This window comes from Empidonax traillii, unplaced genomic scaffold (assembly GCF_003031625.1).
Source record: "Empidonax traillii isolate 1590-97213 ecotype Southwest subspecies unplaced genomic scaffold, ASM303162v1 scaffold187:size1931383, whole genome shotgun sequence".
Taxonomy (NCBI): domain Eukaryota; kingdom Metazoa; phylum Chordata; class Aves; order Passeriformes; family Tyrannidae; genus Empidonax; species Empidonax traillii.
In genome coordinates, this window is record NW_020955380.1 from 1661380 (window position 1) to 1674336 (window position 12957).

At 52.0% G+C, this 12957-nt stretch overlaps 1 protein-coding gene across 4 annotated transcripts in view; it reads right to left on the reverse strand.

Annotated features, from left to right (window-relative positions):
- RNF123 (ring finger protein 123) overlaps positions 1–12957 on the reverse strand; it is a 49963-nt gene that overhangs the window by 12094 nt on the left and 24912 nt on the right. For all 4 annotated transcript variants that reach the window (XM_027886395.1, XM_027886394.1, XM_027886392.1 and 1 more), the window contains 9 exons: positions 12141–12318; positions 11055–11129; positions 10601–10688; positions 10248–10335; positions 10034–10118; positions 2966–3105; positions 2600–2788; positions 963–1038; positions 39–123 (listed from right to left, as the gene is read on the reverse strand). In XM_027886395.1, the coding sequence (XP_027742196.1) occupies positions 39–123; positions 963–1038; positions 2600–2788; positions 2966–3105; positions 10034–10118; positions 10248–10335; positions 10601–10688; positions 11055–11129; positions 12141–12318 (1004 nt within the window). The remainder of the gene's footprint in view (positions 1–38; positions 124–962; positions 1039–2599; positions 2789–2965; positions 3106–10033; positions 10119–10247; positions 10336–10600; positions 10689–11054; positions 11130–12140; positions 12319–12957) is intronic.

Here is a 12957-nt window from a genome sequence, read left to right on the forward strand (position 1 = left end):
CCACCCACCCTGTGCTTTGGAAGGCAAAAGCCACTCACCCCTGAACATCAGTGTCCACCAGCAGCCGGACCAGGATGCCCGTCACGGCCACAAGGATTGGGTAATGGTCCACGCTCTCCAGGCCTACGGAAGCAAAAGAGAAAGGTAAGAGCTGGTGCCACCACATGACAGGCAGAGCAGGGCTGCACCACTACTGCCAGGCTTGGTGGTCCAGGAGGTGACCAGTCACCAGGAACAGTGACAGGGGCTCTCTGGGGGAGTCATCAAGGACAGAGGGGTCTCCCCCACTAATGTGAACCCCAGACCAAGGCACTTCTCTCATAATGGAGCACTCCTGCCTCTTCCAAACACCAAGAGAAGATGTCTGTCCTCTAAGGAAAATGCAGCTGCTGTACAGGGAATATGGGATGCCCATAAGACAGCATCTGGAGCCAGTATCTGCTCACAGGCCCAGCTCAGCTGCCCACAGTCACCTCTCAAGGAAGAAGGCTGATGTTGCTGAGAACAGCTTTCCCCAATCCTTTAGTCCACATAGAGCACAGCAACCAAACCTGCTACCTCAGCTGCAGCCTGTGCAGGGCTTTGAGCCTTTCAAACAGCTCCCACCTAACCTGTGCCAGGCCGGTGTTTAGCAAGTCACCTGCCCACCCAAGCACGCACAGCTACCATTTCCACCAGCAGACCTGTGTGTCAGCTGCCTCATGAGGACAGGGGTGCTGGAGGGAACCAGAGCTGCTGGACCAGGGAAGAGCACCAACGCTCACATCTCTCTGGAGGATTTACATGTCTTCTGAAGGTAGCACTTTTGTTGCAGCCTGTGTGACCAGACTGGCTTCCCAGCCAGGGATGTGGCAAGTCTGAGCTCTGATCACATTCACCTCCGAGCCAACCTTCTGTGCCAACCATCCATCCCTTCCCAAGGGCTTCCAGCACAGGGACACGGGGTTAACGTGTGGACTCACCAGGCAGACGGAGGTTGACCACTCTGTCAAACAAGTTCCTTTCAGCTGTCACACGGTTCAGCACCTGGTTCAAAAGCTGTGTAGGGAAGAGCAAAGAGGGTTTGTATTTCCTGGATGGAACTTCCTTGTAAGCAGCATCCAAAAAGCAAGTTTTGGGGCAGCATGTTCTTATAGTTTGGGCTCGTTGCCTGAGAGCTGGTGGATGCAGAGGGAGGCTCACAGCACACACCTAGCTTGGCTATGGCATGGAATGAGGTGACACCACACCACAGTGGTTGTACCAGACCAGAACCTCCCATAGAAGAGCCAGTCTGAGGTCAAGACACCTGAATATCAGCACCTTACACTTCAATCTGAATTCCCACCTACAGAAGTCAAGCTACTTCTGCAGATAAAAGCTCCTGACAAGCAGACACTCCAATCCCCAGGACAGCCACAGCATGTGAAGAGTGAGCTGGCAGCTGTGGGCAAAAGCAGTGTCAGCAGGGTGAAGCACAGTCAGATCCTGCCCTGCCTGAAGCTGGCAGCAGGATGGATCTACCAGCCCTGAAGCACAGAGTGAGCACAGAGAGCAATCAACTTCTCTGCATGACAGAGCATCACCACAGGCAGAGATTTCTGCCTATGACCAGCACAGGAGGAATCAACTGTGAAGACACTTAATTAGCCACCATTAGCTCTCCCCTAAACCCCTGTGGGACAAGCAGGGACTGCTCCAGGCTTGACACAACTGCTGCAAGCTGAGCACAGTCTCTCAGATACAGCATCCCTCTTCCTGTCACCCCAGTGCACAAGAGCAGAACACTGTGGGCATGTTCAGTGGTGGGGCACAGCTTCGTAGCAGCACCAGGTACTGAGGGGAAGCTGCAGCAACCTGCTCTCTGCTACCTGTTCCCCAGCTTGCCTAAGCCACCTGTTGAGGGCCCATCACTTTCCTCCTCACACAGTGATCCCTACAGAGATCCCACGCTGAGCACTTCTCTCATGAATGGTGTATCAGACCCCACTATGTCTTGCTTTGATTCATCTGCTCAGAGCTCTGAGTTCCAACTCTGGAGGTACAGGTAAGTTACACATAACTACTCCCCACCAGTCCAGATGATACAAGAACAGCCTGTCCTCAGGGCTTCCCAGGATTTCCCATGCTTTAGAAAAGAAATTAATTTACTGGACTCCAAGGAGTGTTGTGGGTTGGAATGAGGCTGTACCAGTCACGCTGGCAGGGAAGTGGAGGTGTCTGGTAACATATTCTAGCACTGAGGGATAGACCTGCCCAAATATTGGAGTGTGTTCCCTGTTAAGCCAGCTACAGTCTCCACAGCTCCTTGCTCAGATGTACCACATCTCCTCTCCAGATTTCATGGCACTGCTTGTCACAGCAGATTTCAGCATTTACTGGCCATAGCCTCTCTGAAGGAAGATTTAAGAAGCCATCATCCTCCCTCCCAGCAGAGGTAGAAATGGGCTGTGCCAGACTGGTGGCAAAGGAGAGGAGCAGTTGATATGTAGAGATTTTAGGGAGCATCACTTGTTCTGCAGCACTTGCAGTAGGAGCCCCCAATTCACTGCACATCTGGAGAGCAGGCAGAGGGGCTCCCATACCCCTCCAGATGCTGCTCCTTCACACAGGACGATACCTGGGCAAGCCTCCGAAGCAGCAGCTCTGAGGACGGGCGGTTCCAGTCGAGGAAGATCTCTGGTGCCAGCGTGACGGTCATTTCCAGCACCCTGAGCAAGCTCACTGACAGGTCGAAGCAGGTGGCACACACCTTCAGCTGCCGGCTGTCCACAAAGTTCCTCTCCAGGCGCTCTGCTGCCTGCTGGATCTGCCAAGCAATGCAGACAGCTCTGACAGGTGCCCCTTCTCAAAAGAATGGCCGTGACGCCCAGCCCAGCTCAACCACTGCCCACCCAGCCCTGAGAGGAGTGTCTCGAGCCTCACTGCGTGCAGGACACGGCACCCATCGAGTGCAGGACCCCACGGCCCTGGGTGGCACACCCACCTCCTGAATCATGCCGATGAACTCGGAGAAGGCCCAGTTGAGCTGGTTCAGGACGCTGTTGAGGAAGCTGGGGGCCAGGTCACGGTCACTGCGCAGCAGGTCTGCCATGTGCCGCTGCAGCAGGGTGGAGGGACATGGCTCTGAAACCAGACAGTGACAGCTTCAGTGGCCTGTCCTGGAGTGGCTGTGAGTGGGGGGCATGGGCAGGCTGTGAGATCAGTCCTGGGTTTGGGAAACGTTGGCTTGTGCCTTGCAGTAATGCAGTAAGCAGAGATAGCAGGGCACTGGGAGCCGGTGCAAGGACTGTTCTGAGCAGCGATCTTGCCTGTTGGGCCTCCAAGCACTTTTTTTGCAATGCCAGCCTGAATTAACCAGGGAAGAGCCCTCTGTGATCGCTGCTGCCCACATGCACAGGAGCACTGCCCTGCAGCTCAGTAACCCTCCTGCTCAGCTCTGCAGAGGCCCATGGTCAGCTCAGCATTAATTGTTCCAGATACCAGTGTGGCAGCAGCTGCCTGGAGCCAGCACGGCCATCCTGGCCTCACGTGGTTGTGTCTGTCTGCCTGCATCTGGGTACCAAGGTACTAAGTGAATCCTACTCTTGAGAGGCTTCTGTATGGAGCTGGGGCTGGCTCAGCCCTTGGCAGGCTCAGGCAGAGCTGCCCATGGTCCCCAGCCAGGCTCAGCCCAAGCACAGACATGTCCCCTCCATACGTGGCATCTCAGCTCTGGGCTTTCTCACTATCAAGAGCCCAGAGTCAGAGCCAGCAGCTGGGAAACACATCAAAGCTGTGTGGGGCACGAGCCCCCATGGAAAGGCAGGGAAAGGAAGGGGGCACAAATGGGACAGATGCTTCTCACTAGTAGAAGGACCCACTGTCAGCGAGAGGTTCACAAACACTCGATACTATGAGGGAAGGGTACCAGAGTTCAAACCACAGGCTAAAATGCAGGGCTTGGAGAGAGAAACTTGGGCAGATTTACCAACTGTAGGGGAAAAACCCAGCCTAACTGCATTTTCCCTCTACTAGAAGCTATTAGCAAGTGAGAGCAGATGGAAACTGGCAGCACCAGCACTGCAGTGCCCAGAGGAACAAGCTGGGCTGGGACTGCAGAAGGACTCTGGGGTTGCAGCCTGCTTGAAGGGCCAGCACGGGCAAAGGAAACACAGGACAACTTCCACCCCTAGGGATCAAGAAGCAAGGCATAACTACAGGGAGATTGCTAGCTGGGATTAGCAAAGCAGAGAGGGATGGCAGGAGACCATCATCTCAAATGGGAACAGGATAAATTATTCTGCGAATACCCACGAGCAAGTGCAATGAACTTCTGTTGTTGTGGAGGCCACGTGCTGAGTCTCATAGTGCATAATCACCCCCAGGCAGGCCAGCACCCTGGCTTTGATCCTGCCTAAAACCTCATTTTTGGGAAGGATTTCATCACTGCAAACGTCTTTGATGTCCTACTCCCACCCACCAGTACTTTTCCCAGCCCTTGGACACACGTGGCTCAGGGGCTGCTGAAGCCAGACAGGTCCTTTTTACATATTTAGTGGTCCTCTGGGGATTTCTTTCCCAGTGTCCTCTAAAACTCTGTAAGCCTTTAGGATTCAACATGTCCCAGAGCAACATTCCACAGCTCAATGTGTGCAGCAGGAGGAATTCGGAATAGAGCTTGGTTCCTACTCACTTTATTTGTTAACATTTACTCTCTGTAGCCCGTTCCTTCTGGTGGGAAAGACAATGAGATGCTCCTCTCATCCAGAAACGGTCACATCTTTGTCCTATTTGCCATCCACCCTGAACCTTGACAGCTTTCCCAGGTTTTCTTTGGAGAGGTGGGATCAGAAGCACACACAGCATCCAAACCACAAGCGTGTGGCAGATTTGCACAAAAGCACAGTGTGGTTTTGGTTTTGTTCTGTTTTCCTTTCCTCATAATTGCTGTTGTGTAATTTGTTCCTTGGACTGGCCATCAAGCTGCTCTTTTGCAAAAGATCACAATAGGTTGCCAGTTCAAGGATGACTCTCAGGAACTTGCTGCTCATGAGGTGCAAGGGGAGAAGCCCAGGAGTCAGTGCTGGAGCCCACCTTGTCTTCTCTGACAGTGATGGTTAAAGGGGCACATCACAGCCTTGCTTCACCACTCTACATCTGACCATGCTGAGCTCCATCTACATTTTCTCTCCCACGAATTCAGAATTAGAAGGTTTTTCTGTAGAGTTAAGTTTTTTGTGCCTTCTTTTCCCCAGCCTCCCTTCAATGTGTAAAAACTGCTTTTTATTAAGAATGCTGACATATTAACAACCCCCTTCCAGCCTTTAAGTACCAAAGCACTTCTAGGCAGGGATCACCACTCCCTTGTGGAGGAGTTGTGTGTGTTGTCCTGCTGATCTGTTGCCAAAGCCTCTTTTATCAACACTTCAAGTCAGGACAGATCTCTAGCTGGATTGCCCAGCTGAAGTTTACCTCATTTACAGGCAGCTTTTGCTTCCTGAAGGATGCTCTTATACTTGTAACAACTCGCTTTATCCTGATTTTTAGCCAGTGATTGGTGTGCGTTTGCTACAAATCTCCAATTCTTAAATGCTTTCCCTGCTGCTGGCAAAGACTGTGCTAGACTGTAAGAGCATTAAAACCCGGTGCCTTTTGTCAAACTTCTCCACAGTTAAGTAGGTCTATTTAAGGTTTTAAGCTAACACCAGGAAACAGTGGGCTTCCTTGGCTTTTGTTGCTCCTAAGAGGATTCTGAACCTAAAGATGCTGTGATCAATGCTACTGTTAAAAAACAACATAAGAAACAAGCCCTGGAATACAGCAAGAGCAGCTTCATCCTTTGCATGAGTTTCCAGATGAGGTTCTCCACAGGGCAATCATGAGTGGTATCCAAAATTCTAGTCCTGCTGTTGTGTTCCTTTTCCTTTGCTGGGGCATTCCCTCCCACCTCAGGTACCAGTGCCCTCCTGGGCAATGACACATCCCTTACATGTGCCACTGCAGACAGGGATGGCATTCCACAGGGAATCTGTGGATACTCACTGATGGGGTTATACTTTCTCAATCCTGGCAATAGTCTTTAGTGCTTCTGAAACTTGTACCTCCCTAACACAAAAGCCACTCAGTCTTGGCTTAGCCTTCATTGTGACAGATAAACATCAGTCATTGGAACAGAAATCAGTGGTTTTCCAAGGCCAGAAATTTTGACCTCAATACATTTAATGTGGGCAACAGAGCGTGGAACCCAGCGGTTACAGATATATCCGATGTTTCCACAACAGAAACTTCCCTGCAAAAATATAAGTTAAATAGAAGAGACAGAGGTGGGGGAAACAGTGAATTAAAAAAACAGAGTTTTTTAAGAGGATTATTAGGGAGCCAGAAAGCCTCAGTGCTCCAGTCAGCACTTGGGTTAAAGGCATGAGTTAAAATGTAAAGTGAATGTAATCAAACATAGCCAGTGGTAGATGAAAACAAGGAGAAAGGGGAGTAATAGAAGGAGAAGACAAAAAAACATCCTCAACTATCCATGCTAAATGCAAAGTTTCTTCAACTACAGGGAAAAAGTCCAGCAGAATTATTTAATAGAAGTAGTAATGGTGGAAAGTCTAACAGCAGCAGAGGCCCATTATTAGGGAGAGTTAAAAATTAATAAAGCAGACAAAGTGGAAGCCTTCAATAAGTGCTCCCACTAGATAATGGTAAAGAAGCAGGGTCATGTACTTTCATCACAGGAAGGTAATTATGTGCTTTATAGTTTGCTAATGAGCCAGCAAGAGTTATAACAGGGCTAATTGTGACACTTCTGGGTCAGCAGCCCGAGGGATCTCTGGACACTGCAGCATTTGCAGTAGAGCAGGGAGCACAGAGGGGGAAAGCCCCAAACTGATCAGATTCAGAAACAAAGCAGCTCCACCCAGGGCTAATCAGGGTTTTTGAAAGGACCCAGATGTATTCCAACCACGTCACTGTGCCCATTCAGAGATGCATTTAGAGCAGCAAAGGGAATTCAGGGGATGGGATATCAATAAGGTGGAGTGCCAGGCACCAGGACAGCCCAGGGCACACCTGGCATCCCTGTGTGCCTCCAGCTAATGCAAGGTTTGGCTCTGTGACCAGCAGACAAGGGAGGGGTTATCACCAGCATGACACAGGCACCTCTGGGATGATAAAAACATGGGAAGGGTATCTGTGGGGCTCACAGAAAAGCAAAGCCCCTTCCTGGGTAAGGCACAGAGGGTGTATGTTTTGCACCATTGAAAAGGACCAAGAAGTGAGTTTATCCCGGCACACGAGCACTCCTGAAGAACAGAATGTTGTGATGCAGTTTAAATCAGCAGAGAAAGGCAGAGCAGTAGCAGTGGGAGACAGGAGGTGAGGTTAGGTATGGGGGAATGGTTTCAAAGTGAAAGAGAGCAGGTGTGGATTAGATATCAGGAGAAAATTCTTTCCTGTGAGGGTGGTCAGGCATTGGCATAGGTTGCCCAGAGAAGCTGTGGATGCCCCATCCCTGAAAATGTCTAAGGCGAGGTTGGATGGAGCTCTGAGTAATCTGGTCTAGTGGAAGGTGTACCTTCCCACAGCAGGGGGGTTGGAATTAGATCTTTAAAGTCCTTTCCAACCCAGCCCATGATTTCATCCACCCATGAACCCATTTCATTCTATGATTTCATGATCCCCATCAGGAATCATAAGTGATAGATTTATTTCTGAAGGGGAGAAACCACCCCCAGAAGGGCTTGGACAGTTCAAACTACCAGATGATACTTCTGGTGTTGGCAGATGGATGCAGGATCTCTTCCTGAAAGACCCCTTCTTCAGCTTAGGCAATTTGCTGGACTTGGGAAGGGGATGTGGGTGAATTGTCTGGTCCCTGTTGCACAACATCCCAGCTAAGTGATCTCACAGTCCCATCCACATTCCCTCCACGGCTTGATGGGTGCGTGGGCAGAAGGCCTGGGGCAGAGGAGGCCCGTGATGCAACCTGAAGCCACCCTGCAGCTCCTGCTTTTACAAGCCAGGCTGCTCCTGGTGCGCATGTGGGAGCAGCACCCGGCCTTGCCCAAAGGCCACAATGAAACTAAAACAAGTCCCTGCAGCAGCTGCCAACCAGAACTGCCCCAGCTCTGAGCACAGCCCTGTCTGCTCTCAGGAGCCAAACTGGAGGCATGAGAGCTCTCCAGTGCCAGCAGGGCTAAGGAAGAACTCTGGGAGCAAGCAGGGACAGCCTTTCTGAGCCTCTCCCCTTCCCTGGCTAACCCAGGCAGCCACCCACTGCTCACCATCAGTGAGCATGGGCAAGAGGCGGCAGAGGACACCAGGTCTGTGCTCTCTGTGTTTCATGGATATGGTGAGACAGCACCAGCAAACCTTCCCCACCTGTGCAGTCCTCTAAGGAAGCATTCCCAGAGCAGGACAAGGCTGGAGCACCACAGAAGAGGCCTTTGCCCAAGCTCCCTTCAGACTGGCCTGAAGAAGCAGACCCAGCCAAACAGGGATTTCCCTCAGCTCAGCAGTTTGTCCTGTTGTCCCTTGCCAATGCTCAAATTGCAACAAGGTGAAGACTGATGGGTGGGAAGGAGGGGGGGTCGTCTCCTCCTCCTTCCCTGGGCAGCATCTCAAGGACACCTCTGAGTCCCCTGTCCCTCTTCAATTAAATCAGCATTCATTATTGATTTAGGTGAGCCTTAAAATAGCAATCCCAAGAGCAAGTCCCTTGTAGCCAGCACAGCCCACTGCAGGCTCAGACTGTGTGGAGCCACACAACATATGGAGTGAGGCCTCCACAGCCCAGGAACTCTGCTCCTGCCCCAGAGCTCCCTAGGATGGAGAGCTTGGTCACCACCCCAGAGGACTGGAGGCAGCCACTCAAGGGCTTGGTTGTGCAGTAGGAGGGTGAAGAGGCCACAAGGTCTCTTCTGCACATGTACCAGGGCTTCTCCATCATCCTCCAAGGAAGAGAGGAACCCAAGGCTGGCACAGCCTGTGGAAGGCTCTGACACTTGAGGTAACCCTGATATAACAGGTTTGAGAGCAGGTCCATGAAGCAGCCTCAGAGACTGCCACATGGGCACCAGCCCACCTGGCTTCTCCCAGGGATGGAACTGAGGAAAACAATCACGTGTGAGGCTCTCAGCCCACAACGAAGGGTCTCTGTAGGCAGAAGAGGGGAAGCAGGGAGCTCTCTAAAGCTACTTCACCAGACAAGAGAGGGTCACACAACAAACTTACTCTGGAAACTAGCAACAGAGAGATCTCCTGGGCACCATGGGCAGGAGAGAGAAAGAGAACAAGAGTGCTGTTAAAACAGAGACCAGGTGGGGCTCAGCACACACCTCCATGTGCTGCATTCCCATGGCAAGATGCAGCACCCTCTGTCCCCCATCCCCATCCAGCTCTCCAGGAGCAAGGTCTGGCACAAAGCCTTTTCCAGAGTAGGGGTAAAGAATGTATTCAGACAGGTCCAGACCCTGCAAGGGTGGAGCTGGGATGTGTTCTTCAGCTCAGGAAAGGTCCATCCTCCTCCCCACATCTTTCTCAGCCACCACGGCGCTGAAGAACCCCTCAGTTCAGTGACAGTGCTGAGAACTAAAATGCAGTGCCAGAGGCAGGACAGGCTCTGCCAGGCTCTGAGAGATGCCCATTTAAAACACTCCCTGCTTGCAAACTTGTCCAGTGGCCTGCCTCCCTGGGCACCCGCTGCCTCTCACAGGGGAAACATGAAAACTCTTCCCACAGCAGCTGTTCACTGTGGACATCACAGAGCCTTCTCCCAGGCTTACATTTTGGGGTAAAACTCTGGTAATGATGCAGCCCTGGGCTTCTCTCCTCTCCCTCGAAGGACAGACCCCCTCCTTGTGATGGATCCAATTCACCACCCAGCATGCAAGAGTCACCAGCCAGCGGGCAGAGGCTGGGAATGGCCAGGCTGCCAAGACTGGGTTTGGGTATTTGGCCAGGAACACCCTACTTCAGCAGGCCTGGCCCATGGCAGAGATGGCTGCTAGGGAAGAGGCTGGTCCTCCCTCAGCACCCATCACAGCCCAGAGTGCCCCTCCCCTGCCCCACTCACTCTGCAGGCTGGGGAGACTGGCATCCTCAGGCTTCGTTTTCAGCAGGTGTGGGAGCCGTGTGTATCTGTACCCAAAGCCACAGCCCTGGCAAAAGAGATAAGGAACGATCTCAGAGGCTGAAAAACAGCTGTGTTTTGCTGCTACTCTATAGTGAAATGCTCAGTGTCCCACTGGCCCCAGATGCTGGGAGGGGCTGGGATGCAGGATGCTCACCCGCCACAGCCTGACAAGGATCCAGTTGGTCTGTGCCCAGGGCCGCTGCTCGTAGGGAGCCAGGAGGTTCTTCATCATGGAGATCCGCCTGCCAGACAAGGACATAGGTCATTATTTCAGCCCACAGGGTTTGGGAACAGGGAATTAAGTAGGACACACAGTAGGACCCACAGAGCTGGGGTAGAGCAAAGCCACTGGTATAAAGGGTGACAGAAGGCTCCCGACTCAACTCCAGCACCGCACTACAGCTCCTGGACCCTCAGTGGTGCTTGGCAGCCCACCTGCTCTCACCCAGCCCTGCCACCACCCCAACCCTGCCCCAGCTCCCCAGGAACAGGCAGGACAGCACTTACTGCTCTTCTGGGATCCTCTCTACAGCACGCAGCGAGTGGGGGTAGCAGACGTAGCTGGCCAAGGCCTGCATCAGGGAATCCCGGATGTCTGAGGAGGAATGAGAAGGGACTAGGCCAGGTACCCAAGGACACGCAGGGAACACCTCAGTCCCAGGGGCTGGAAGGGACTGCCCCTCACGTGGACAGGCACGCTGTCCCAGGAATAACCCCAGACTGGACATGCAAGTAGCTGGGATGTGAGTCCTGCTTTCCAAAGGGTATCCTAGGTCATGTATTTAACCCTGGACCAAGCAGGACATACCAGACAAGGGCAGTGCCCAGCCTTCCTTTGTATGTGGAGGCATAAAGCACTCAACAGATTCAGGAGACAGATCCCAACAGAAGTCTGGTGAGCCACTGGCAGTGGGACTGGCCAGTGGCACCATCACCCCAAAGCAGAGAAGGGCAGATTTACCTGTGCCCACAATCCTCGAGTCAGCAAAATGCTTGGCCAGGATGGCAGCGAGGCGCATCAGGGTCTCATCGTAGCCTGCAAGAGGAGGAGGGAGCAGGGGTCAACCCAATTGCCTGAGGGGTAGCCCTGTGGTCCCAGCACTCCTGTGGACATGGCACAGGCCATGCAATTCATCCCTGGTACTAGGTGCAGCTTTGTTGTGTGTCTACTTGTCAAAACAGACAGCTGGGAAGACACATTCATCTCCAGGAGAGCCTCTCACCTCAGTCTGCAGAGTCTGAAACAGTTACTCAGAGAAACATAAAACCGTGCAATCCAGTTGGATGGCAAGGGAGAGGTGTCTGGTGCAGAAGAGGCTGAGTAACATAAAGAAGATCTTTGAAGACAAACCATGTCCAGCCTGCAGACACTAAGAAATCTGCTACCAACTCAATTTTGCTGCTGCCTGAACAGCAGGCACAGCCCCCGCTCAAAGGATGTGAACACTTCAGCTACATCTTTTTGGTGGGAACAGAAGCTTTTCTTACCTTCGTGGGCTCTGGAAAGCACAAAACTATTTGCTAAGAGCTCAGCAGGGTCACTTAGCCAGGAAAGCACAGAATGTACCCAGAGGGAATCCACCTAAACGCAGACTCCCGGCACCATGTGGGTGGTCATCTCCATAGGAACTTACCCAAATCCCAGGGGAATTTGAAATAGTCCCAATTTCTGCACTCATGGCACATCTCCTCCCACCCAGAAACCAGAAAGCAATGGCACACATTGCTGAGGCACTCACATCTTAGAGAATCCCAGCCCATTCCTGATACTCCTTTGGAAACACAATTCATAGCTGCCAGTGATTTTCACTATAGCCAACCCTGTGAGAGCTTTGGGCAAGGCATGGGCTCCCTGTCTGAGCACAGTGACCAGTGGGTACCTGCTCAGAAAGCAGCCTGAGCACCTGCCCAGCACACAACAATGTCCTGGTGCAGCACATCACAACCAGGAAAGGACACAAAAGGGATGATGCCCAACTACTGCTACTTTTCCATAAGGATGTGACTTTATCGGGACAGAATTAGCAAGGCCTCCCCACGTCCTCACCTGGAAGTTCCTCCATGCTGTTTACAGGGCTGAAGTAGTTCTTGAGTGCACTGTAGCTGTTCATAGCCACGCTGAGGTAGAACTCTGGCATGAAAGCGAAGAGCGAGCCCGTCCTGTCACCGTGCTCAATGGTGCGGATGCACACCCGCAGCAGCCAGTAGATATCCTGCATCTTCTCCTGGCCAGGAGGAACACAGCAATCCCCAGTGAGTTTTGTCCAGCTTCTCTTCGGAGAAACAACCATCAGCACCACACTCAGATCTCAGAAACATCTCCATATGGGAGGGGTTCCTCAGACCACTGCTCTGAGTTCAGTAACCAGACCTGTGCATTTGGTCTTTTCACAGAGGCACAGAACCTCCAGGTGGACTCTACAGAGACCTTGAGCTCAGAGCATGGTTGTCATCAACGTGATGGCTTTGTCTCACCAAAGCATTTAGACCCTCTAAGCACTACTCCTTGCCAGGGTGCATCCAACCACACAAGCCTGGTGGCAATAAAAGGATGTGAGTTTTGATTCCAAGGACACTGCTGAAAGAAAGCAGGCACTAGCAAACCCAGCAGAAATCTGCTGGAAAGAAAGTTGGTCCATTGTAGGGATTAAATGGGAACAGGCTGAAAGCTCACAACAACTCAGATCTTTGCAATAGGAGGCCACAGCCTTTCAGGTCCTGTGCCAGCCATTCAACCAGATTTACTGTCCTGAGGAGCCTCTTGCTTCTCTAAATAAAACTCAGGGGGTCCTAAATTAAAACCAGGAAATTTAAGGGCATCTACATAACTTGAAGCTATAAAAATGAGCACCAGTGAAAGCCAT